Here is a 26,138-nt window from a genome sequence, read left to right on the forward strand (position 1 = left end):
ATATATTCTATAGCTCTAAAGAATTGAGCTGATGTAATATGCAATTCTTACATTATGCAAAATACATTTTAATAAATATTTTAAATGAATTAGCTGCTACCATGATTGATTACAGATTTTATTTTCTGTAATTCACACAGGACACAGACCAGTAATAATTAAGCAGCACATTTACTGTGTCCAGGTCCAAATGCATTTACTTTTCAGCTGTAATGTAAATAATATTAGGTAAGAAATTTTAAAAAGAAGGTTGCTTTTGGGTAAGAAAAGGTGTTAAGCAATTTATACATGAACAGTAGAGGCAACTCTAGAATGGAAAATGGACCCGTGGGTGTGCTAAATTAAAGGAAAGGTCAGCAGGACACCGACTCATGTCAAACAAAGTTTTGCCAAGTCAAAGGTTCTAATGCACGAGGTCTGAACCATTAAAACATCAACAACCAACAGTCAGCTGTGTAAAGCCACAGTGGAGGAATGAAATCCTTAGCAGGAAAGTCTGTGTGTGTATTATATTTTGAGCTTCTCTCCACGTGACTTCCTTCCTCTGAAACTGTTGGCCATCCCCAGAAATAAAAATGAGATTGCAGAGTGTATGAAAGTCTTTGGTACCATTTTGCTGCTTTCCTTTGCTCTCTGTGTCTCATGTCACATGTGCAATGACTGTAATTATTTCGTAAAAATACTATATAGAATAAAAAAACTGTGTCACAGGGTGAAGTTGTAAAGACTGATGGCCACAGGTAGGAATGATTTCCTGTGATGTTATGTGGTAAGCAAACCGGGACAACATCCTCCTTTCTAACACCACCATCAAAAAGTCAAGCTCCACACCCACAACATTACTGGGCTTTGTGGATCAGTTTGTTGAGTCTGTCTGATGCTTGTTACTCTCAGTCTGCTGCCTCAGCATACCACAGCGCAGCAGATGGCACTGGTCACCGCAGACTCATAAAGCAGCCACAGCATCATCCCACAAATATCCCACAAATATCAAAGGACCTCAGAAAATCCAATAATATACCATGGCATGAAGCGTTATTGCTGAAGAAAACTTTCAAAATGATTAGAGCTACTTTTAACAAACCAGTTGCAACAAAGTGAGCGCTTTATGTCAAGTAACAATTTTCAAGAAAATGTAACCAAAGTCATAAAATCTGGGCATAATTTTAAAGAGCTTATTATATCCGATAACTGGAAACAATATACTGCATGAAGATCAAATTCTTTAAATGTAGAAAGTCACTCTTGCCTCCAAGTTTTTAAACCAATGATGCCTAATATTTTTCTGAGGGGGGCACAACTTTATAATAAACACCGAATATTAATTTCCCTTTATTAAAGTTAAAACGCCAGAAACCCCCTCCCCCAGCGCCGCCCATGTTTCCTGCTGGAGAGGATGGGTGTGGAGGTACAGTGTCATATTACACACAAACTACAGACCTGTTCAACAGGCGTCTTTCTCTCGTTTTCTGCACCTCCATTGGCTGAGACTAAAACTGCTGCTTGAAACTAGCCTGCTTCCTGAATGGCAAACACTTTGTGTGACAGGAAATAACACTGACAGAACCAAGGTCAGTCACATATCTACTGAAAAAGATCAAAACAAAAACAAATGAGGACAAAATATATTTAACTCCTAGTTGGACACAGTTCAGTTTAGGTTCCAAAGGCTGTGGCGAAAGACAACCGGGCCACAGAGGAGCTTTTGAACCCACACTGTGAGTTATGTCTGCTGGACAGAAAAACACTCCGCGAGACCCTACGTGTCAAAGTGGAACTGTTTGTTTCTCAAATCCTTTGATGAGTGGTGAGTAACAGTGCAAGCTCACACTGCAGCTGGGCTCTATTTACTGCTTTATGCAGAGACTTTCATCCGGTCTTCTAATGTATTCATGTACCTATGCAGGTAGGTTTCTAAGTTAAATAACTATTTTATTTGTCTGCACAAAGATGTTGAATCAGACTGGTCTCCAATTCACGAAGCAGCCTTTAACGGACGTCTCCTCACCCTGCAAAAGCTCATTGATCAGGTAGAGTTTTAACTGAATATTGTAAGTTGTGCTAAAAGGGGAAAAAAAAGTTGCCTTCCCATAATATTAGATGTTAAATAACCATGTGTTTCTCACTATGATGTGAAACCTTTAATAAGGCGACTGTGTCCTCATATGGCAGCTTGCTTTCCAAAAGTTGCCATGTGCATCTACCTCAATGACTCTATATGTGCTGTGTTTTGTTCACAGGGTGCATGTGTAAATCTGAACACTCTGGATATGGCCTCACCCCTTCATGGGGCGTGTACACAAGGTCACACGGCTTGTGCCAAGCTTCTGATGGAAAACGGTGCAAATGTCAGTAAAGCATCATCATGTGGTGTTGGTTTATTTGTGGTTTTTGGCTGAATTCATGAGAATCTCAAATTTAAGACGGTATGCTGTCAGTTTTTGCTTGAAAGAGACTCACAGTTCGTTCCCAAAACAACCATGTCAATTATTGCCAATATTAACTTATTGATGGGAGACTGCAGTAAGATTTTAACCGAATACACAGCCACGGTCGTGCATGGACAATAACTCATTAACAAACAAACATCAGCTGATATAAAGCCAAATTTGTCCAACCACCGTTATCAGAATGAGAATCAGAGTCAGAAATTTTTAATGATCCCTGAAGAAATTATGTAGTCACAGTCCTTCTAAGACAGTAAGAATACGTAACTAAACAAACCAAAACATGTGTAAATATTTTTAGTGATTTTTTTTATTCATTGTTAACCTTATTGCTATATCGCCATGCATCAGGTAAACAGCTCAACTGTGGATGGAAAAACTGCCCTGACAGAAGCATGTGCTCAGGGGCACGTGACCTGTGTATCGCTGCTTCTTCAACATGGAGCTGCTTCCCTGGGGACCAGCCAGTCCAGTTCTCCAATTCATATAGCTGCAACAAAAGGTTCGAGGTCAGACTCAGATATGTGAAAAATCTATCCTGGCAGAAGTCCCAAAATCTCTTGAATGGCAGGCAAAAGCAGATTTTTACAGCAGAACCTTTCAAGAACATTTCTTATCATTGTGGTGATTTCTGTTTCCTCTCCCTAGGTCATCCTGAGTGCATTGAACCTCTTGTTCAGTACGGAGCAGATGTGGATCAGCATGTTGACGAGTTAGGAACCCCTCTCCAGATTGCCTGCTCCAATCAGCATCTGAGCACCGTGAGGAAACTATTGCAGCTGGGTAAGAAAGCTTCTCATTTGAACTTTTATTGCTAAAAGAATATCCATTCTTCCAATATCTTATCAGTTGGTGGAAGACTTTGAGACCTTTTCAATGGCAAAAAGAGAGTGGCAAGGCAAGGCAAGGCAAGTTTATTTGTATAGCACAATTCAACAACAAGGTGATTCAAAGTGCTTTACAGAGACATTAGAAACAAGAACAAATAAAAAGCATGATTTAAAATTGAATAAAACAAGCAAATAAACTAACTAACTAATTAACAAACAAACAAACAAACAACAGTATATAAAATCAAAACAGATAAAATCAGAACAGTAGATAAAATCAGTAGTTAAATGTAAGTTTTGAAATTTAAGCTTAAAGTGTGGATTTGGTGCTTTATTCAAATGCAGCTGAGAACAGGTGAGTCTTCAACCTGGATTTAAATAAACTGAGTGTTTCAGCTGATCTGAGGCTTTCTGGGAGTTTGTTCCAGATATAAGGAGCATAAAAGCTGAATGCAGCTTCTCCGTGTCTGGTTCTGACTCTGGGAACTGATAAAAGACCGGATCCAGATGACCTGAGGGATCTGGATGGTTCATACTGGGTCAGGAGGTCATTGATGTATTTTGGTCCTAAACCATTCAGAGCTTTATAGGCCAGCATCAGAACTTTAAAGTCTATCCTCTGACGGACAGGCAGCCAGTGTAAGGACCTCAGAGCTGGACTGATGTGGTCCACTTTTTTGGTCTTAGTGAGGACTCGAGCAGCAGAGTTCTGAATGAGCTGTAGTTGTCTGACTGATTTTTTAGGTAGACCTGTAAAGATGCTGTTACAGTAATCAAGCCTACTAAAGATGAATGCATGGACTAGTTTTTCCAGGTCCTGTTGAGACATCAGATCTTTTATCCTTGATATATTCTTGAGGTGATAGTAAGCTGACTTTGTTATTGTCTTAATGTGTTTTTCTAAGTTTAGGTCTGCATCCATCACTACACCCAAATTTCTCGCCTGGTTTGTGGTTTTTAGATGTATAGATTGAAGTTCTCTGGTGACCTGTAATCGTTTTTCTTTGGCGCCAAAGACTATTACCTCAGTTTTGTTTTTGTTTAGCTGGAGAAAATTGTGGCACAACCAGTCATTGATTTCCTCAATGCATTTACCAAGAGCCTGTACAGGGCCTCGGTCTCCTGGTGACATTGTGATATATATTTGTGTGTCATCTGCATAGCTGTGATAGTTTATTTTGTTGTTGTTTATAATCTGTGCCAGTGGGAGCATGTAGATGTTAAACAGAAGGGGTCCCAAGATGGAACCTTGGGGAACTCCACATGTGATACTTGTCTGCTCAGATGTGAAGTTACCTATTGATACAAAGTATTTCCTGTTTTCTACGTATGTTTTGAACCAGTTTAGTACAGTTCCTGAAAGACCTGTCCAGTTCTCCAGTCGTTTGAGTAATATGTTGTGGTCAACTGTATCAAATGCTGCACTGAGATCCAGTAAAACTAGGACTGACATTTTTCCACTGTCTGTATTCAGACATATGTCATTAAACACTTTGGTCAGAGCGGTTTCAGTGCTGTGGTTCTGTCTAAAACCTGACTGGAAGGCATCGTAGCAATTATTCTGTTTTAAGAAGTAACTGAGCTGTTGGGAAACTGCTTTTTCAATGATCTTACTTAAAAACGGGAGATTTGAGATCGGCCTGTAGTTGTTCATTTGTGTCTTGTCAAGATTGTCCTTTTTCAGTATAGGTTTGATTACAGCAGTTTTTAGTGATTCTGGAAACACACCTGATAATAAAGAAAAGTTGACGATCTGTAACAGGTCTGACTCTAAAGTCTTTGAGACCTTTTTGAAAAAACTTGTTGGCAGGACATCTAAACAGCAGGAGGAGGAGTTCAGTTGACCTAAGATGTCCTCCAGGTCTTTGCTGTTAATAGGTTGAAACTGTTTCATGGTGTTTAAACAGTTTTTTGGTGGACACAGTACATATCCTGGATCTGCTGTTGATGTACCAATTGCTTGTCTAATTTTTTGGATTTTTTCAGTGAAGAATTTGGCAAAGTCATTGCAGGCCATGGTCGAATGAAGTTCAGCTGCCACTGACACAGGAGGGTTTGTTAGCCTGTCAACTGTAGAAAATAAGACCCGAGCATTATGGCTGTTTTTAGTGATGATGTCAGAGAAGTAGGACCTCCTTGCATTCCTCAGTTGTAAATTATAATTGTGAAGTTTCTCTTTATAAATGTCATAATGAACCTGGAGGTTTGTTTTTCTCCATCTGCGCTCAGCTTTCCTACACTCTCTTTTTTCATTTTTCACCAGTGTGGAGTTTCTCCATGGAGACTTTTTCCATCCAGAGATAACCTTCACCTTAATGGGAGCAATAGTGTCCATTACATTTAACATTTTAGCATTGAAGCTATTGACGAGCTCATTGACTGACCCTCTGGGCAGGTCAGGTGTTAATGGGAAGACCTGGTTAAAAATTGCACTACTGTGTTCAGTTATACACCGTTTTGTGATCACTGTTGTTGATATATTTGTGTGGGCTGAGATTTTACTTTCAAAGAAAACACAGTAATGATCAGACAGGCCCACATCAGACACAGTAACCTTTGAAATGCTCAGGCCTTTGGAGATCAGTAGGTCAAGAGTGTGTCCTCTATTATGTGTGGCCTCTGTTACATGCTGAGTCAGCCCAAAGTTGCCCAGAGTGTTACTCAGGTCTTTAGTCCCTTTGTCCTGAGGGTTGTCCACATGAATGTTAAAATCCCCAGCAATAATTACACAGTCAAAATCAACAGTGGTGCTCCATTGTGCGATATTCAGAGTGCAAGTCTAGTGTTCAATATTTTATTGAGAGAAGCGTACAAAAACTTGCGTATAAAACCCTTTGTGGCTGCAGACAGAGCTGTGGAAAATTAGATAAACCCCTACACACAACATCACATGAGCCAGCATTAGTAGGGGTTGAAGATTGGGTTTATAGAGCAGAGAATTAATTATCTTATTAGACCTGTTTGGTGGAGGCTAGCTGCAGGGGCTACTTTAGAAACTCTTGTAATATCATAAACATTACACACAATAGCAGTACAGGTAATGTAGAGGCTGGATTTTAATAACAAGAAAGGTATATAACATGGAAATATGTGCCATGCTATGGTGCTGCGCAAAGGTTTCAGGCACTAAAGTGAAGATGTCTTGCAAAAATATCATCAGTACTTCAAACCTCAGTGTGCGGTAAACAAACCCAAATCATATCAATATTTCTTGTACCAACATGGCTTTTAAGACAGTAGATCTACTCTGTATATTTGCATGTACTTTCACAAGCTACCTTGCATGTTGCGCTAAGAAACCACAGTCCTCTTGTGGCTTCAGGTTTTGTGTTTTTTCATGTAATCCCAGGCTTGGAGACTCTTAGCATCTTTTGCAGGACTCCTTGTCCTTATTCTTGTAAATTAAAATACAGCAGTTTTTTCCTGACTTGGGTTGTTCAACTGTTCTAACAAAGAAAACCTTTACCTGAACCACAACAAAAGCTTTATTTCATGTAATGTGGGGACATCATATTTGGCCTTTTCTTTTCTTCAGGTGCAAATGTGAACAGCAGCGTGTCTGGGGACTCGCCTCTGCACATGGCCGCCCGTCAGTCCAGCCCTGAGTTGACATCCGTCCTGCTTGAACATGGGGCGGATCTCTTCCTTAGGAACTCAGAGGGCAGGCAGCCACTGGACCTCGCTCCGCCCAACAGCCTTACAGAGAGACTTCTGAAACAAGCAGGAGGTAGTCGAGACTTTGCACTCAAGACTTTGCACTGGGCTGGTGGCGCAGCAAGAAGCTAACCATCTATAACGGCTCATGCTTCTCCCCTGAGTGTCCCCAGGAGTGTCTCCTCTAATGCAGCTGTGCCGACTACACATCAGGAAAGCTGTGGGCAACAAGAGGCTGGGTGCGATTTGTGACCTTCAGTTACCCACAGAACTGATAGAGTATCTGCTCTACCAATCAGACCCAAGGGGAGATCTTAATGCGCTGAAATTCCTCAACCCTGCAACCTCAGATTTTGAGTCTTAAAAGTTTTTGGTCAATAGGGGGCAGACTTGTATAATCTTACATGGTGGCAACAACGTCCGTGCTCCTGGTTGATGATGAACCACAATGTCGGAATTACTTTCAGTGAAAGATATCCTATATCTTTGTTGCTTCCCTCAGGAAGGGAGGCTGGATGGGAAAGACATCAATTAGTCTTGATGTTTAATACAGGTGGATGATGCGCACAAGCTACCAGACGTTAGGCTACTAAAAAAACTCTTTTTTTTTACTCCTTTAAGTTTTTGTTCATAGATATTTTATGTTTCGCTTAGAAATGTGTTGCTCTTAATAGTAAGGCAAATAAAAACGCACTACTGAATGCAATGATTCCTGTTCATACCTTTTTTATTACTCAAGTTTAAGACAAATATTCTAGTGTTAAGATATCTTACTAATGACTTACTGAAAAAGCTGTTGCACTCTTAAAGAGTACATTTGAACAGAAAAACAACATAATTAGAAGCACAATGGATAAAACTAAAATACCCGAGCCCAGAAAAAAGTGAACTTCCTATGTTTATCATGTGATTTAATCTTATGTCATCATTTCAGTAAAGCCTATTTTTACATAAACACAATCAATACTCTTCTGTCTACCTGACTAAAAAACTGGGCCCTTTATAGATGCTATAGTAAAGATGCAAGATTCTGTTTTTCTTGTGTTGCTCTATGAGGGAACAAGAGCATCAAGATAGAACAACACTGTACACAATGCAATGACTTTTTCTTAAAGGTCACCACTTATGGCTATTCCCTTAAGATGCAATGAGTAGAGGCAGTGGAGGTAGACGAGTTTAAATACCTGGGGTCAACCTTTCAAAATAACCGACAGTGCACGAGTGTGGTGAAAAAGAGACTGCAGGGAGGGTGGAGTGGGTGGAGACGAGTGTCAAGGGTGATTTGTGACAGAAAGGAAGCAGCAAGAGTGAAAGTGAACATTTACAAGATGGTAGTGAGACCTGCTATGATGTATGGTTTGGAGATAGTGGTGCTGACAAAAAGACAGGAGGTAGCAGAGCTGAAGATTTTGATTGGGAGTAACCCAGAGGGACAGGGTTATATCAAAGGAACAGCTCAGTTTGGAATTAGACAGGAGGGGAAATAGATATACTGAAAAAAGGGTGCTGAAGATGGAGCTGGAAGGCAGGAGGGGAAAAAACAGCATAAAGAAGATTCATAGATGTGGTGAGAGAAGACATGCAGAGTTGGTGTGACGGGGGAAGATAGGGTGAGATGGAGGCAAATGACCTGCTGTGGAGACCCCTAAAGGGAGGAACTGAAAGAAGGGAAAAAAGAAGATGAACTTATCTCCATTCCCCAAATCCAGTATTGACAATAAGCTGCTGGTTTCACAGTAAACATTTGTTCCAATGCAGAAACGCCCATAGTTTTATTCAAGAATGTCCTATAACCAGGAACTTTGAGCAAGGCATTACTTTGTAATGCTTAGTCCTAGCAGCCTGTAAGCTTGTCAACAACCTACCAAGTAAGCACTCACTGACCCTTGACCCATATTTAATCAATACATACAACAGAACAGGAGCCAGAGCAGAAAAGAGGCTTATACTAGAAGTAAAAAGCAAGAAATGACTAAAGCAGACAATATGACTGGGATATGGATGCATTTTATGCATCTGTCATTTTTATTGGAAATGAGTAATGCCACTGTATCAAAATCATTGATTTCAACAGGTCATTTACAGATGATGAAGGAGCAGAATGTGCTGCTCCTTCACCTCTGGACATCAACATGATTTTATTCAATTCACCCACAGCCTTCTTGTTGAATGCGGCACTCGTTAACTCCCCATTGATCCCTCTGTTCCAATACGGCGCCCGAACTAAATCGTCACCCCCTCAAACACTGCATTAGCGCCCGGGGCCAGGAACACACGCACGCACACCGAGTTTCGATTTACCTGATCTTTAATGTGAAATCAATGCTACGGAGGAGTTTCTGTCTTCTGCAGCTGCTGGAAAAAAAAGACGTACAATATCCACAGCTTGCAATTAGTGATATCTCGAAAATCAGATGAGGCAAGTCTGTCTGGGAATCACCGTCATATGACCACTTGAATAATTTCCCACTCCAGTCATCCTGGCTGTTTTTGGACTCTCTGCTATTCTTCTGAAATATTTCAGAGTTCAGTCACGTGCTGCATGGCACTCAGATGCACTCCAAAAATCAACCAAGCTATGTGTGATACCAAAGCTTTTACTTTTTTCCCCTCTAGAGGCACACACTCCATTAACCTCTATCCATTTTTTTTTAAAGTGCATTGGCACTTTTTACCCAAATAGTGCAGAATGCACTTCCTAGCAAGGATGCAAGTTTTACATCCAATGCACATTCACTTAAAGCTATCCTATACCTTCTAGAAAGCGCATACACGAAGCTTTCACTTAAAGAAAGACAGCATATTTAGAGTTACCTCTAAAATATTAAAAGCTAGAGATGACAAAACACGATGCCATGTGCAGGGAAACAAAATAAATAAATAAATATTTTGTGGCATGTGAAAGCTGCCCAGTATTCATAATGAAAGCAGGATTAGTTTACTCATTAATGCATGAAGAATTCTAATCACCCCTAAAATGTAAGCAGCTACCACTGACTGTGAACAAACTGCAAGTTGTTAAAGCCAGGCAGCCCTTATGTGCACACATCTAATAAGCAAACCGCGATCACTCCTCGCGCCGCGGCTCACATCCTGATTGCTCCGAGCTGGATCTTGTTATAGATATCAGCGCTTCCCACTAAGCTACAAGTGGGTTGTGCCGTGTCCTTGCACTCGCCAGTAATTGCTTTGGTAATTTTAGTTTAGTTCAGTGTTGGGGTAATTAAAACAAATTGAGGAGATAGTGTAGACAGAGATCTCTTGTGGCTCCTTGCTCGGAGTGTGGAGAAGTTTAGTGAGGTCATATGTTGCGATGTTTTCAATTAAGCACCTCTGTACTAATGAGGGTGCTCGGGAGCTTGAATATTTATGCAAAACAAGGCTGCTAAGTAGCCAAAACATCTATATTTGATCAAATGCTGGCGTTTTGAACTCCACAAGTTCATTTTTTTCCTCTTATTTTTACCTGAACTGATCACAAAGACAAAAGCCTTTTGATGTCAAATGAAATTAGATAAGGTGACCAAAGGTGTTTATTTTGTTTATATTTATATCATGTAAAAAATTATACAACGTGTTTGAAAAAATAACTAATACTTTCTACATATTGTGACTGTTGCAATTAATTTGAGTAAATTACATTTTTCCATGAGCAATATTAAAAAGCAAAAACAAAAAAAACCAACAAAAAAACACCAAGGAACTGATGTCACATCATTGAATCTGACTGTGTCAGAAAAAGAGAATCTCTTCATTTAGTCTTACTCCACAACAACTCACATGTCCTAAAGTCAGCCCTGCTGACTCTCCATGATAGCAGCTTGTGGAAAGGGCGGGAAAACATCAGATGACCGCCAATCAGGAAGTTCAAACGCGGCCCCGCTGGAACTGTGTATCAGGAATTTACAGAAACAGCTGATGGGGTGCCGTTGCACATCAAGATGGCTGCTGAGCTGTTCCCAGCAGGTGGAGACACAGCAGGTTTAGCATCACGAGGACTACCACCAACACAATGAGAACCTTCTGCAACCACAGGGTGTTGTCCAGCTTCTGCTCCAGCCGTGAGGTGCAGGCTGTGACTCGCATTAGCTGGTGAGACAAAAACTGGTTGAATGACCTCGTTTATGCTTCTAAAGTGTTTTTCAAACAGGTCGTGGAAACATGTGTGCAGGGAAAACAGGAACAGCTAACTGTTACGGTAAGAACCTCTCTTTGCTGACAGAAAAATTTTAGAAAATGAAGTCAGCATGTTCTCCATGTGTCTGCGTGGGGATTCCAACTTCCTCCCATAGTCCAAGAGCATGCATGTTAAGGGTGATTCTAAATTTGCTGTAGGTATGAATGTAGCATGAATAGTTGTCTGTCTCTCTGTGTTAGTCATTTGTGTGATGAACTGGAGACCTGTAGTGGATTTACCCAACTTTTCATCCTACTCCAGTCTGTGCTGAACTGAATAAATGGATGGATGGATGAGTGTCTGTTGCTTAAGTGGTGTACACACAGGTAGACATGTGGCGACCAAAGACCAAGAAATGCCAACAAAATACAGGCACTGTTAGCAAACTAACAGTTAACTGTTCCCACGTTAAACTTGAAAGATACTGTTGATTGCCATGTGACAGGGATGTATATTCATTAGATGGTTACCAATGGAGCCAGAGTCTGAAAAGTCTAAAAACTGACCAAGATTTCTGTATTTATTTATTTTTTACACCAAAACTCACCGCTATATTTAACTCCTGCTGCTCGATTGGCATTGTCTCCATTGGGTTATCCTTAAAAGATTTAATTGCTGGTTTAGCACTCTCCAGAACATGACAGCGCAATCTGTAGGAAAGACAATCTAATTAGTGTAGGATATCAGGAGGATGCAATCATTGGTCCACAGGATGTGTGGCAGAAACATAGTCCATCTTCATTTATTTCCATCATTTTAGACTTCAGTTAGCAGCTGTAATCCTTGTTCTGCGCTATACCCTTTTTGAGCTCGTCACAATAGCACACAAACTAGTTTTCAACTTAACTGGCCCTACAGCTCAAAGCTGATATCCAGCTGCAGTGTAAGTAGGTGGAGTTCCACTTCCACCACCTTTGGGATAGGATCCACTTTAGGGAAGCAGCTGAATGATATTGAGGCTGTTACATTAGCAAACTGGCAAGTGAAACAGCTGGTAGTGAAAATGAGACAGGAAGGGCTGGGACTAGCAGGTTAGTTGTGAATTAACTAGAAAAAAATAAGTCAGACAAGGATTTCTTCTTTCTCTCAGCGAATTAAACGAGCACAGAATCTAAAATAAGCTGCCAAATATACTTGGGAGGCATGCCAAAGTAAAAGCTTGGCATTACGTGTGGCCAACACGTCACTGCAGACCTGTGTTCCATGATTTTGGTTTTCGGTACTTCTTTCCAGAACTGTGAAAGATCTTGTGATCCAGCATTTTCCATCTCTGCAGCCATAATCAGAAACCTGTCCTGTGGAGAGGCCTGAGAACCTGCACAAAATCAGGCAGAGAAAAACAAAAAAACAAAAACATTAACGTAAGCACAACTCACCGAGACAGCTGTTGAAAACTGAATAATTCGATTTTTGTTTCAGAAAATGCAAAAAAATTTTTTAAATTGCTCTTAAAATCAACAACAAAACTAGTGCAGCTGACTGATTTGGTTCAGACACAGAAACAGAAGGACTATGTTCACAGAAGCCAGTGTTAGATGTGACAGTTTTGGGGAGAAGAAACCCCCCCCCCCCCCACCACAGCATAAAAGCTGGGAAAAAAAGTAACCCAAAATAAGCTGCACTGGTTCCTCTGAGCGAGCTATGTTCAGCACATCATAACCTACAGCTGACATTTCGGTGCTTGAAGGGCACAAGCTGTTTCAACTCACGCAGCACTGTCAGTTGTCTGATGGTTTGTTTTGTAGAGATGATTCTTTTATCAGTCTTGAAATATGCATGTCAGGCAGGAGAAAGTGGCTGCCTGCACTTTAGGAAGGTAATACACTGAACCTCTTGATTATTCTGAGGTTCAGCATTTAGAAACATCTGCTGTGAGAAGAGTGCAGAGCTTAAGTGCAATACCTCCATGCAGTGACACAACTATGTCTACTGAAGCTCCTGGCTCACAGCAGCTGCTGCTCGGCTTCACTCTATACTTGTCGGGCGCCGTGGTCCGCACCTGTGAAGACATTAGAGGAACATTTAACAATGCTTTTTTTTCTGTCTCCTCAATTTATTGAATACATAAACGCAATAGTTAGTCTGTGAACTGTGAGATCAAAGGGAACTGGTGCATGAATTAACTGTAGCAAGTGCCACATGCTTTCAGACTCACCTTAAAGGCCACCTGATTTTTGACCACATTGTTCAGGATAATTAAGCTTTTCTTTTCAGTCTCTCCAGAACCAAAGCTGAGCTCCTCTGCAGGGCTGAACAGAGAGATAAAGAGTAAAAAAAACCTCAGAGTGTAGCAGGAACTACATTAGACCGCTACATAGGTGGAAACCTGAGACACAATTTTATTCTTTTTTATTAAAAATGTAGCCAAATGTTTTGACAATGGAAACCTCTAACAAATTACCTTTTCCAGGATTTTATTTAACTGAATGAAGAATCTGCTTCTTTAATTCACTGTAATTAATTGTTAACAATTTTATCATTGAATTAAAAAAGGAAACATAATAACAGAACACTGTGGTACTGAACGAGCATGGTACATCTAAACCAACCTTTACTTGTTTACTGTCCTCTTTAGCCAACCTAAACAAGTTATGTTACCGGCGCTCTGCTACAGCCCTTTTGAAAGTTTTATGACTTGTTCAACAAGCTTAGCTGCAGGGCAAAATCCGGCTGTTTTGTAAGTTATAAGGAGGAGACTTCAGCATGGGTTGTTTTTCCAAAGTCTGTTGTGTACCAGAATATCAAGAACACTGATGTTACTGCTACAGGAAAATATATTTAAAATAAAGCAATCTAACTTAGTATCCGGAATCAAGCTGTCCATCTTACTAGAGGGAGACCTCCTGATATTATGACTTGGATTAAAAAATATGAAATAAAATGAATCCCTTCTAGCATTTGATTTAGTGAGATTTGTATAACGTTGCAAAGGAAGGAACGAGCCATAGGAAACCTGTAAGGGGTCACGTATGCTTTGCTTGTCGTTAGCTCACACAGTCTAACTTGGTGATATATATATATATACATGCAGCATGCGATTTGATGAATTTGGCCTTGGTGCACATTGCATACTTATTACAGCGGGATCATATTATCTGCTATGCATGTATAAAGCTTCTCAATGATGCAGCTTGGCTGTTTTATGAACTAAGACCGCTAAGAACAAAGATTTTTTTCCCTTTTTTTCCTTTTCCATGTCCCTTATGGTAGGGAAAAAGAAAAAAAAAGAGAAAAAAAAAAAGAGTAAAGCATGCTTGATCTCAAAGTGAGTCTTTGGGCTCTGCAAACCTCTGGCAAACACAAGATCAAAGACCCCTACTCTCTCCTAAAGCCCCCAGTCTCGAATGAAGGCTAACACAACTCCCAAACATAATTGCATTTAAGGCTCATTTTAATCTGTTTATCAGTATAATTCACAGCCCAGAGCTGTCAAAATCCTCACATCAAAGCTTTAGCTTTGTAAACACAGAAATCAACAGACATTATTCATGAAAATGAAGAGTACATGAAGAGTACACATTATATACGCAAAATATTTACCCACGAAACAACCAGATCATTATGGGATTGTTGTACTCCATACTGAAATGCATATCTTCTGAACTCAGCAATCAATTTGCAATTTAATGAAGGTTCAATTAAAATATATGTTCTGTTTGACAATGTGTAGGAGGGGGACTAGCACACCTTTCTTGAAGATAATTGAAGTGTTTCTTACTAATTAGCATAACACCAATTCATCTCTAGTCAATGAGCAATTGACTGTCAGCATCCTTAATTCCTGCCTCTGTTTGAACAGATCAGTTGAGCTATAAAGGTACAAAACATCAATAATGACTTCAGATGCAGTTAATCTTTTTGCATATGGCTCTTCAAGACATAGACGTGCGAGTCAACTGGTTATACCTAGTTACACGTATATTACAGCAAATCTTCCTTGATGTAAGGGTCCTGAACAAGCTTTGGCATGTCTTACCCAAAGGGAATTGGCAGAAATATTGGAAACATGGGACAGACTCATAGATGAACCCATGTAAACTGTGTAGAACATCAAACCAGTTACCTTTTGGTGACCAGATAACACTTCTGGCTTTAGGTCTCCCAAACACAATAGAGTTGTCGTTGCAGAACAAAGAAGCTGGCTGGTCTGTGTATTCAACCCAGGTCCACATCAGCTAGACTGATGCATTCACAGCCAACCTTTGCTGTTTGCAGTTAAAACTGATTCTGGCATGTTTGCCCGGTTAGTGCAGTTTTTTTTTCAGGCTGCAGGGAAGAAGGCCAAGCAAATTCTGAAGCAGCTTAAACAACTAGGCTGGGTGCACCTGCAGAGAAGCAGAGTATGCTAGGTGCAGATCAGACCCCAAGAATGTTTTACGTGTTTGTTTAGGGTGAGGTTCATTTCTAAAGCTAGTATATTTTTAGTTTAGCTTGTGTGAAACTGCAATTGAATCGTGGTCCAGAGTAAACAAATAGAATTAATATTGGTCCATATTGGTATACTCTGGTGTGGTGTGGAGTTTGTGATAGCAGAGGTGGGAATTTAGCATGATTTACAAAATTACAAAAAATATATCTAGTATTACCGTAACAAAGGGAAGGAATCTGCAAAAGCAATATATGTATATGTATATATATATAGTCCTGATCAAGTTTAAGACCACTTGAAAAATGACAAAAAAAATGCTATTTTGCATGGTTGGATCTGAACAAGGTTCCAAGTAGAGCTTCAACATGCAACCAGAAGAAATATGAGTGAGACAAAACATTTTTTGAGCATCCAATTTATTGAAAACAACACTTAAGTTTAGGACCACATGCCTTTAAAAGGCCAAATCTGTGCAAAAATGTGGATTCATTGTCATTTTCTGTCGGGTGACTGAGGGCCCTCATCTGTGTGGTAACAACTGGGTTTTTCAACAGGACAACACTGTTGTTGCATTTTGAAGCGCTACTTAAGATCCAACCATGCAAAACATGATTTCTTGCCATTTTTCAAGTGGTCTTAAACTTTTGATCGGGACTGTATTTCTGCAGAAATGTTAACCATGGAAACAGGAATGCCTATTAGCACATGAATGTGGGGATGCTCCATTGCTGGACAGTATCCTACTCAATGAAATTTAGTAGTTCATTAGGTCCATTTAAAAGTAGCTGATAGTGGAATTCCCATAGTAGTAACCCCCTCCAAGACATAATACCAATAATTATGGTATTATTCATCAAAAGAGAAAAAGGAAGCGCTGCAGGGCTCTAAAGGCCTGTCTGACAGGTGATCTTCATTAGGGTACCAAAGAAAGGAGGAGCTGCTGAGGCACATCATTTTTTAATAAAAATATTAGAAAATAGAATATTAGTTCTATGTTAGGTTTTTCCCATGAGCTTTGTGTGATACATTCAGTAAATGTAAACACATAAAAAGCATTACAGTGCTGCATGACCCGATGGCTGTTCCCTGAATATGATCTCGCCATGTAGTCCACAACACTGATGATGCAGAGTGACATTCAAAAAGCTTTCCAACCCATCAGTTACTTGTCAGTCTGCAAGACTTCATGGTTACTCCCTTAAGGTGTGTTTGCAAAAAGCTAGTTTGAACATGAAATGATCTACAACTAAATGGCTGCAATTGTTCTGTCATTACTATTACACTGCTCAGCAAGCACTTAGCTACTGGGATTCTGTTACCTGTATTTTAACGAATTTTATTTGGTGATTCCTAATCTGAAAGCAGGTGCTATATTGCCACTGAAAATACACTTTCTACATGTTCATATCGACTTTTTTCTACCAAATTTGGCTTTGAGCGTGTGAAAACATTTTGAACGAACAATATCATGGAAACCTGAATACAAGCATGATGGGTGACTTCTGTTGGTTCTTCGCAAAGAGAGATGGGCGTTGTGCAAATTCCCTGCTGACTCGGCCTCAGGATGTCTAGAGGCAAGAACCAAGCGCACCCAAATGAGCGCACCAGTGATCATGTGCGCATCACGCAGAGGGAGAGTGAGGGACGAAAAGCAGCAGCAGAGCATGGCAGTTGTAGTATAAGCGCAAAAGCCAAGTGGCTGCTCATAAGGGGTCGTCTTGTTGGGGTTTTATCTCACATGTTGTATGGTCTTGAACAGTGTAGTATTAGAATACAAAGGGAAAAAACAGCAGATGTCGCCTGCCTGTGACAAAGTTATGGGAACTCTTAAATGGTAAATGGCCTGCATTTGTATAACGCTTTTCTAGTCCCTAAGGACCCCAAAGCGCTTTACACTACATTCAGTCATTCACCGATTCACACACACATTCACACACTGGCGATGGCAAGCTACATTGTAGCCACAGCTGCCCTGGGGCGCACTGACAGAGGCGAGGCTGCCGGACACTGGCGCCACCGGGCCCTCTGACCACCACCACCTTAAATTTAGGTGTCCAAACTAATGCAATCTTGATGAGCTATAACCTACCTAACATCCAACAGAGAACCTTTGAAGGTGGTCAGCGGCTTCCTGGCACCTTTGGTCCTGGCGCTTGCATCTCCTTTATCGTTGTCCTCTGACCTCAAACTTTGTTCCAGAAAATTTACCTGAAAGAACAAAAAGCATTTGATTAGAGAGACACACAATTTTTGTCATGTGACCATTATCTGTTTTTTTTCCCCTAAAAATGAAATGTGTGACCTTTGGCATTCATACAGAGAAAGCCGTCATTGGATTCATGTACTGGCATTGATGAATAGTTTTTTTTAAATGCTCAGATAACGCAACTTAATATAATTTTGCATGGGAAATTCCTATGATGATCCCTGACCGTCGTTCCACTTAGCCTCCAGAGGGAACACACAACCACAATTAGCATGTCCATGAAGATGAGGAACCAAAAGTGATCCACAAACTTGTGACTTCTGACAAAACAAAACAAACGAAAGTAACTGAGGAGTCACAAGATGACTCATATACAGCTCATAACGTCAGCAAATTGCTTAAACTTCGACCCAAATTATTCACACAAATCTCAAGACCACACACCAGCTGACAGGATAGACGTTTCAAAATGGCTGCATAAATGGTAGTTATTTTAAAGTAGGTCAGTTCGGGAAATGGATGCTTCATGGTGTGTAAAACAGTTTGTGCAGCAAGCACAGCAGGTGAGGAATCGAGGGGGGAAAGGAAGGTGGGCAGGGGCAAAAGTGAGCAGACTCTACACGTGACAGTATTTTCTGTGACTCAGAGAGGAAGGGAGCTTAATTTCATGGCTGACCATCATGCAACTGCCAGAATGAAGACATCAATCGCTGATGAAATGTCTCAATTTATTTATCCATTTAAAGAGCAAGCTTAACAAAATGAAATGCGAGTAGAAAAATGTAAAACATAATCAAGTTTGAATTAAAAAGTGAAATGTTTTACTGTCTCATACAGATAGTGTTTAACAGTTATTTTAGTGATAATATCATTGGCATTATTTCTACTAGATCCATACTCATACAAAATCTCATTACTTGTTAAAAAGAAACAAAAGGTAATTAATTTTGAAAATTACATTTAAAAGGAATACACTGCCATAGCTGGGTACAAGGAATTAAACTAAAATTACAGAAATATGTGATTTCTACACATTTTGTAAGGCACAGAAGGGACTGACAAATATAATAAAGTAAGAGCTGATCGGAGTGTTTTTTGGTGAAACAGTTCATATCAAGGCACAAAATAAGATTCTCTGTGTGATTAGCAATGCTAAATAACAAACTTAAAAAGAGATAGTGTTAGAGGACAAGACACAGACGGCTTTTGTGAAAAGCTGCCTCAAAGGCAGGCAGGATTAAAGATTTAGTGCTATGGGTTAATAAGTTGGTCTACTGTAATATAACAGTAATTACCTTGGCAGTTTTTTCAACTGAGAAGATACAAATAATGTGAAACTGCTAATGATCAGCAGTGAGTGTGCTACGCTTTCTCCACAGCTAATTAAACTGTGAAATGACTGTCCCACTTGGTTCGGCGTTTACAGGACATAGTGCAAATGATAAGCTTCTCATTATTAAGCTGACATGCCTTGATAACAAGGTCAGAAATGTTATGCTTTCAAACGGAGGGTCAAATCGAAATGTAAGGTCCAGGACAGGTCAAGGGATGAACATGTCCAGGGGTGGTGATGACATCAGGAGACTGTGAGGGAGGTGCACTCACAATAATTCGACCCACGTGAGTACACCTGCCTTTCCAGCCTGCAGAAATCTTCCGGACATTGAGCTCCTTGTGTAGGCGAAATCCTACACTTCCTTACCACATCCAGCCCTTGTTTCAAAACAGAAAGAAACTCAATTAGCTTTCTGAGGCCAAAAAGTTGTGCTAGTGATTACTGGTATCCAGAAGAATGCAGGTTGAGGTGCATGGTGCTGATGGAGGAACAGTCTTGTATAGTGACACAAGATGGTTGAGGAGCAGAAACGTCTGCACAAGCACTAAGGAATGCGCTCAGACGGGCTTGAAATTCCAAGAGTTTCCAACTGTAAAAACACAGTGATTCACTCATAGTATGGACTACCAGAAATCAGGTGTAGCAGAATTGAAAACATGATGAACCCTACTGAGCAACCTGCTGATGCACAAGCTCTCATCTTAACATTGTCCACTTCTGATCCCATTCAAGTGCTTTGCTTTTATTCTATTGTGCTTCCTTTATCTACCCAATTTGGTCTTTTTCCAACAGGATAATAAAGCAACACAAAAATAAGTGCTAAGTGGTTATTATGCAGGTGCTGTGGATAATATGCAAACCTTGAATAAAGATGCCCGAGGCTCAAAAGGGAGTGATGGTGAATAACGTTTGCAGACTTAATTTCTAATGGGGTCTGCAACCTTAGGCGAGTGTCAAAATTATGCTTAACAACAGCTTACATGAATTTTTAATTACCATTACAACAAATTACCTGTCAAAGTGGAACCACTACTCTCTCACCCTGAATATTCACAACACCTAAGAAGCCATATTCAGATATTTCCTCCGTGTGTGTAAAGTGTCATCTCAGAGTGATTGTGTAACTTTACTTTGTCAGGCAAGCCTCAAAAATATCTTCAACTTTTCCACAGAGCTGACGCAAATGTTTTGATATGAAACCGGCCACCTCAGAGGCCTGCAGTACAATACCAACGTTTGGGAAATAACATTACGCAATTCATGGGATCTGTGCACGTTTTGATTATGTGAAGTTTAGGCATCTCTAGTCAAAACAATGGCTGAGAGTTTGAGGTGATCTCACTTGTTACACTAAGGACATTAAAAAGCATCAAACTTGTGACTGGAAATGACTGTCTGATGTGTATATCCCAGCTCTGAAAATCTAAACCAGTGTGGTATTTATTAAAACACACTAATACAATGTAAGTGCAACTTTCTTTAACAGGCGCTTTCAGATAATGAGTATATGCTAAAGTAATCCCTTTGATAACATCCCATCTTCTTCCAGCCAGGCACTTTTTGCATGCTGCTCACTTGAAAATAAGCAAGGTTGACTTGGAAGGGTGGACTTAACACTCATTTGCAAAAGGTGCTGTACAAGAGGGAGAGGGAGGTGATGAGGGCTCCAACACATTCAGTCTTTGGGGCATTTCAGCGATGGTGCTCCATCCTGCCAGGGAGAAGGAATCCAGTTCCAGCATGGAGTGGCTTAAGCAACAAACTCAACAATCTTTTAGTTCCTTGTGTGGTTGACAAAGACTGCTGAGTTTGAGTTTGAGTGGTCCATCTGTGATGCAAGAGCTTTGGATATGCCTGCTGCCAATTACATTACAAGTCACCTTCACAGAGGCAATAGGTAGCAGCTCAATGTTTACAAAAATCAGAACCATTACCTGCTGGAAAGGAACCCAATTACATGTTGTTACCTTGTGTGCAGTTTAAAGAAACTGAGTGAAAGAAGGCACAGGATGAAATAATCAGTGACCAAACTTCACCTAATCTCCCTAGAAGCAGAATGCTTCACTACCCAAATCTAAAAAATGTTCAGAACTCAGTCTCAGCTGACATCGCGTACGTATTATTGTAGGGGCTATCTTACAATATAAAGCACCTTGAGGCGACTGTTGTTGGGACTTGGCACTGTAAATAAAATTCAATTGAATTGAACTTGAGAGCAGCTACTCTAATAACAACAGAAACACTAATCCTGCCAATTATATTAGCATCAGCATTAAAGATCACATTTATTTATAGGCAATCAGATGCGATCAAACTAACTACACATATACTAAGTGTTGAGTGCCAAAGTACAGACTTGCACAACACCCAGGGAGCAGTTTTACTTTATACTGTTGTGTAATTAAATTGTGTACAAAGTTGAAATTATTTTTATCCACTATTTTTTTTCCTTTGTTAAAAAAAGTATATTAATAACTAAAATGGAAAGAAAATGTACCTTTTTGGGCTTTACTACAACATCTGAAGTGAAGCTGGACTCAAGGGCATCTTTAACATCCAAGTCACCTTCTTTGCTCTCCCTGTCATCATCACTAACAATGGGCCCGTTGTCACAGATGGGTGTTTGGAAGTCATCGTCAGGAAGAGGTGGGTAACTATACTTGAAGGAATCCTAGAACATAGCCAAATAGGTTAGGTCACCACATGCATGGTTATTAAAGAGTAACACTTTTTCTAACAGATTAATCAGTAAATATGATTTTGGTTATGTAAACAAAGAAGCAAAGTAACTAAACTTGTGTTTAATATTTAAAAAAGTTAGATTTCTTCATCACTGGCAAGAAAACTAATGCAGATACAGAAGGGAAAAAAAACAACATTTAACCCAGTGTTGACCTTAACACTTCACACTGCATTTGAATCCTAATCTTCTACATCATGGTCCACTTAACATGTTCCACTGTTACTTTCTAATAGGTCTTTTTAGATTCTATACAAAATGGTAGCATTCACCTGATCTGCTCTGAAAAGGATGTGACTCGTGAAGTTTCCCATCACATGTTAGATTTTCTAAAGCCTAAAATCAGAGCCCAGAGGGGGTAGAAGACTCTAATTCCCTCTCAGACGACTTGAATTACAACCTGCTGAAAGATTATTATGGATTTTCTTTTGCTAAATCACACCCAAACCATGTGGCCTACCCCAGTTTTTAATATTTATCACACTATAATCCCACTGGAGTATTGACCATTCCATTGCTAATGCATCTTTTGTTAAACTAATTAACGCATAATTTAAAACCATTTTAAAAAGCCATAACATACCGTTCCACCCATGTGAGGTGGCAAGTACTCGGGGCCTATGTATGTCTGGACCTCAGATTTGGATGCAAACCTAAGTTTGCTGATTGCCTCTGGACCCAACCACGACTTCACAATCTTCCACGCAGCTGTAGCAGACACAAATGTTTTATTGTTGAGACGTCAGAATCGTAAAAACTAGTAAGGACTGCTTGAAATTTGGAAGCCACAGTCTTACCATTCAGAATCCAAGGCATATCCACTATTATCATTTTGGCTGAAATGATTAAAAAAAAAAAGGAACAAGTTAGTAAGAATAATGTTTCAAAAGATCCAGATGACTTACATGACTTTTGTAACTTACATAAAAACTTTGGATAATATACTTTGAAGCAATTAATGATGTACTTCACAAACTCCATGTCCTGAAACACAAAGTGGAAGAAAGAAATTTGTGATTAATACCACACAAAAGGCTTAAAAAATAAAATATGCATCAACAAACCCCTTTTGCTGGGGAAATTTTTTTTCCCTCTCTTAACAGCCTCTACATCTGAAGCGACCCACTTAATATTATATGGAAATTCATTGCATGCTCCCCTTCTGAGTGATCCCCTGCTCAGCCTCTGTCAACCATTGTCAGAGAAAGTCTTAAGCACGTTTTTTCTCCATTTCTGAACGGCAATATTTTTTTTCACAAAAATTGAATCTTTTCCATCTAGCTTTTTTATGCCATTTTGCCATTACTTAATGGTAACACGCACATTTAACCCTCAACTTTTATCATTACACAATGCCTTAATTACACAATCCTGCAATCCTGCTAAAATCAAGTTACGTAAAAAGAGCTCCCAAATGGCTCAGATTACAGTGCATTTTCTCAACATAAATAATAAAAGGGCTTCTGATTAAAGCCCCTTAGACAGGCACAAATTTTAATCTCCAAGTCAAATGTTCAGTCACGTTTTAAACAATTTTAGATAAATATGAAAAATCTTAACCTCATTGTTTTATGATAATTTAAATTATCAGACAAACAGCAAATACGTCAATAGTAATAACCCCTATATCGCGGCTCAGCTTTACAATTGGCTAGAAGCCTCATTGCTATGCAGGAAATTCACTCCCAACCCATAATGAGATCATACTGGCTAGCTTTGCGCTGGCTCATACTGTGGTTCAACGGGCCTCAATAAAGCTGCTTTCCAAACTGATCATCTAATCTACTCATTTTATACAGGAGCTGCATAGCTATACATTCTTTTTGCCTTGTTTGTGTTGGTTTATTCGTCTTTAATTGAGCAATTTTTCTAGGAGAGAGCCAAGCCAATGAAATAAACTCGCTGACAGAGCCCTCCATCAAGGAGCCAATGCCTGTGACACAGCGAGCCTAAGGATTAGACGGCCCGCTCGAGCTGACCATCAGGATTTAAAGGTTACTTTAATCTCTAACGTGTAATACCATTGAGGAGTATCAGCCCCTGCAAGTCCACAGCTCAAGAAGCAAGAAGTATGAGGAAGGTAAACAACATTGCAGTGACAGTAACAGGAAAGCAACAGACTTATACCTTAGAGGAAAAGACTGAAAACATAATGTGAGTTTTGAAGACCTGGATTAGACTAGAGCACGAACTGTAAATTATTTAAACACAAAAGACTTCCTCTTAAAAATAACTTTATGGACTTACTACATTGCTGAGGCCAGAGTCCGTCATGTCAAACACAACGGTTAGAGGCATCCCAGGTTCCTTCTTTGCATACCTCTCCAGCCAAAAGGCAACATACTTTTTCTTGTCTATGACAGTCTTTGCATCCTTGACATGCAGCTTTACCTTAAACCAGACTAAAACACAGGAAACAAATTTTAAGTTATCATATTTCATTTGTATTTTTTTTTCTCAAATTGGGATCAAACATTTTTAGTGGGAACGATAACGTTTCTAACAAATAAAGGCTGAGCTGAAGAATCTCTTTTAATAGAGCAAGTGCATACAGAGTTTGTTGCCCTCTTTGTCGTAGCCATGGAGGTAGACAGCCCCAGTTTCGAACATCCATCTGGGAATAGTGCTCTCATTAATGTCTGAAACACACATGAGGACACTCATTACATTGTTATCCAGTGCTCTCATTCAAAGAATAACAATATGCAACATGACATTTTAGGCAAAGGGAAGAATCTGTCTTGTATCTTTTAGACTACTGCTGCCTTTAATTTCTTTGCCTCAAGGCGCAGAAAATCTTTAATTTGATTATTTCGTGTTACCCTAGTTATTAACAAATAAAACAGCATAAAGTGTATGAAATATACTGTGCTAAATTTCTGAATCACTGCATGGTCCTTTAAAGAAGGTCACTAATTTGCCACATTTTAAGAGTATTATGAAGTCTTGCTATTAAGGGACCTAGATTCCCAAAAGTAGGTCTTTCTAAAACTTCCAAAATTGATGGAAAATAGCAAATTTTCTGTTAATGGATATAAATTCACCCCAGCCCCCCCTTAAAAAAAAAAAAAAAGGCGAAGTCCTTGAATACCTTGTAGACTTTACTGAAGGAAACTTTCTAAAAACAACTGTTGACAAATAGAATTTGCTATTTAAAAAACAGACAGTTACTCTGAAAAGTTCCTCACAAGAAACAGTGGGGATTGTTCTTGGGTGTGTGGAGAAACTGGCGTTTCCCAAACAATGATGTTCTGTCTGAACTAATGCCAGGGAAGCACAAAGACAAGCAGCGGTTTGTACTGCGGGCTTATAGACATCTCAAAATGGTAATGTCAATATTTTCACTTTTAGGAAGGGCTTATGATTTTTGGGGCTCAAATATAATATGCATGTAGCACTGGGAATCGAATATTTTCCTAGTATTGAAACTATAAATTGTAAGCATTAACAACAGTGAGGTTACATTGTTATACTGTGACATATTGCATATCATATCAGCACCTTACCATTTACCCCATACTCTTTTCTCCAATGAAGACTTTCATCAATCATTTTCAAGGCATCATCAACATTATAGATCCTCCATGTCAGGTAGCCCTCCACCAGACTGTCATCTGTCTGAAGCCTTTCCACGTCCCTGGGGTCATACTTCTCTGTTGAATCTGCAAACATTTACACGCAGACTGAATCACATGACAACTTCAAAATCGGTTTCAATTTCAAAGACTTAAACTTTCCCATTTAAAATTCTCATAGACCCACAATGTCCACATTGTGCCGCAAACTCAAATAAAGCCCCCAGGAGGCCATGGTGTGACGGCTTAGCCTAAAATTAGTCTAAAAACTAAACTGCTACTCGGGGCAGTAAAGAGCTAACGCTTATCTGGGCTCTGGGTATTCGGGTCAACGTTTAAGCAACAGGGCGTAAAGTAACAGTTAACTATTTAATGTACAATATCTGAATGTATGCAAGCTAGATGACAGCAACCAAAATGCATTCAAAAGCAAGATATGTTATTGTCAGCTTGCCCGCAATAACTGTGCTACCTTGGAGCAACTCATTGTTGAATCTCTGCCTTGTCTCTTCGATTTTCTTTTCAAGGTCCTGTCAAAACAGAGTTGGTTCAGGTTAGAGTCGTCTTTGGCTTTAATCGTATAGTCATTTATGACAATAAGTGATCAAAAATAAATAAATAAATAACGGTTATCAGCGATACCTGCTCTCCTTCGTGTGGCTCAACTTCAGCCATGTTGAGCTGTCCACTGGTCTTTGGCAGTTCCGTGTACTGAAAGCGAGTTAGCTGACTGTTGTTTGTATGAATCAGTGCGAACTAACTGGGAAACTGACGCCCTGTCGTTGCCATGTTGGCTCTACCGGT

The 26,138-nt window shown here is 39.7% G+C and overlaps 2 protein-coding genes across 3 annotated transcripts; one reads left to right on the forward strand and one right to left on the reverse strand.

Annotated features, from left to right (window-relative positions):
* The first annotated feature begins 1,437 nt into the window (after positions 1-1,437).
* LOC146556714 (ankyrin repeat and SOCS box protein 9-like) lies at positions 1,438-7,841 on the forward strand. Of its 2 annotated transcripts, XM_085250154.1 has the most exons (8): positions 1,458-1,571; positions 1,651-1,807; positions 1,951-2,030; positions 2,241-2,348; positions 2,799-2,949; positions 3,096-3,230; positions 6,813-7,004; positions 7,105-7,841. In XM_085250154.1, the coding sequence occupies exons 2-8, from the start codon at positions 1,726-1,728 to the stop codon at positions 7,293-7,295; spliced, it is 939 nt and encodes a 312-aa protein (XP_085106280.1). In that variant the 5' UTR covers positions 1,458-1,571; positions 1,651-1,725; the 3' UTR covers positions 7,296-7,841. The 2 variants fall into 2 exon arrangements, with proteins under 2 accessions (XP_085106279.1, XP_085106280.1); XM_085250153.1 differs by having other exon boundaries at positions 1,438-1,807; positions 7,105-7,840.
* A 2,595-nt stretch (positions 7,842-10,436) lies between these two features.
* Positions 10,437-26,113, reverse strand: mospd2 (motile sperm domain containing 2). Its single transcript, XM_085250384.1, has 15 exons — positions 25,977-26,113; positions 25,807-25,864; positions 25,266-25,421; positions 24,312-24,398; positions 24,007-24,161; positions 22,683-22,743; positions 22,557-22,595; positions 22,343-22,467; positions 21,517-21,690; positions 17,567-17,685; positions 13,264-13,357; positions 13,011-13,107; positions 12,303-12,423; positions 11,656-11,758; positions 10,437-11,020 (listed from the first exon to the last, which is right to left on the reverse strand). The coding sequence occupies exons 1-15, from the start codon at positions 26,007-26,009 to the stop codon at positions 10,868-10,870; spliced, it is 1,575 nt and encodes a 524-aa protein (XP_085106510.1). The 5' UTR covers positions 26,010-26,113; the 3' UTR covers positions 10,437-10,867.
* Positions 26,114-26,138: the final 25 nt, after the last annotated feature.

Source organism: Mchenga conophoros, linkage group LG16, assembly GCF_057382185.1.
Source record: "Mchenga conophoros isolate Kocher_MC1m ecotype Shallow Benthic linkage group LG16, M_conophoros_male_GT1.1, whole genome shotgun sequence".
NCBI lineage: Eukaryota > Metazoa > Chordata > Actinopteri > Cichliformes > Cichlidae > Mchenga > Mchenga conophoros.

Coding starts and splice junctions, on each gene's coding strand:
- mospd2 (XM_085250384.1), bottom strand. CDS start 26,009: ATGGCTGAAGTTGAGCCACACGAAGGAGAGCAG. Junction 17,686..21,516: donor TTGTAGTAAAGCCCAAAAAG/GTACATTTTCTT, acceptor TTGTTCTTTCAG/GTAAATTTTCTGGAACAAAG. Junction 13,358..17,566: donor GGTTCTCTGTTGGATGTTAG/GTAGGTTATAGC, acceptor CTCTCTGTTCAG/CCCTGCAGAGGAGCTCAGCT.
- LOC146556714 (XM_085250153.1), top strand. CDS start 1,726: ATGTCTGCTGGACAGAAAAACACTCCGCGAGACCCTACGTGTCAAAGT. Junction 2,031..2,240: donor TGCAAAAGCTCATTGATCAG/GTAGAGTTTTAA, acceptor TTTTGTTCACAG/GGTGCATGTGTAAATCTGAA. Junction 7,005..7,104: donor ACTTCTGAAACAAGCAGGAG/GTAGTCGAGACT, acceptor GAGTGTCCCCAG/GAGTGTCTCCTCTAATGCAG.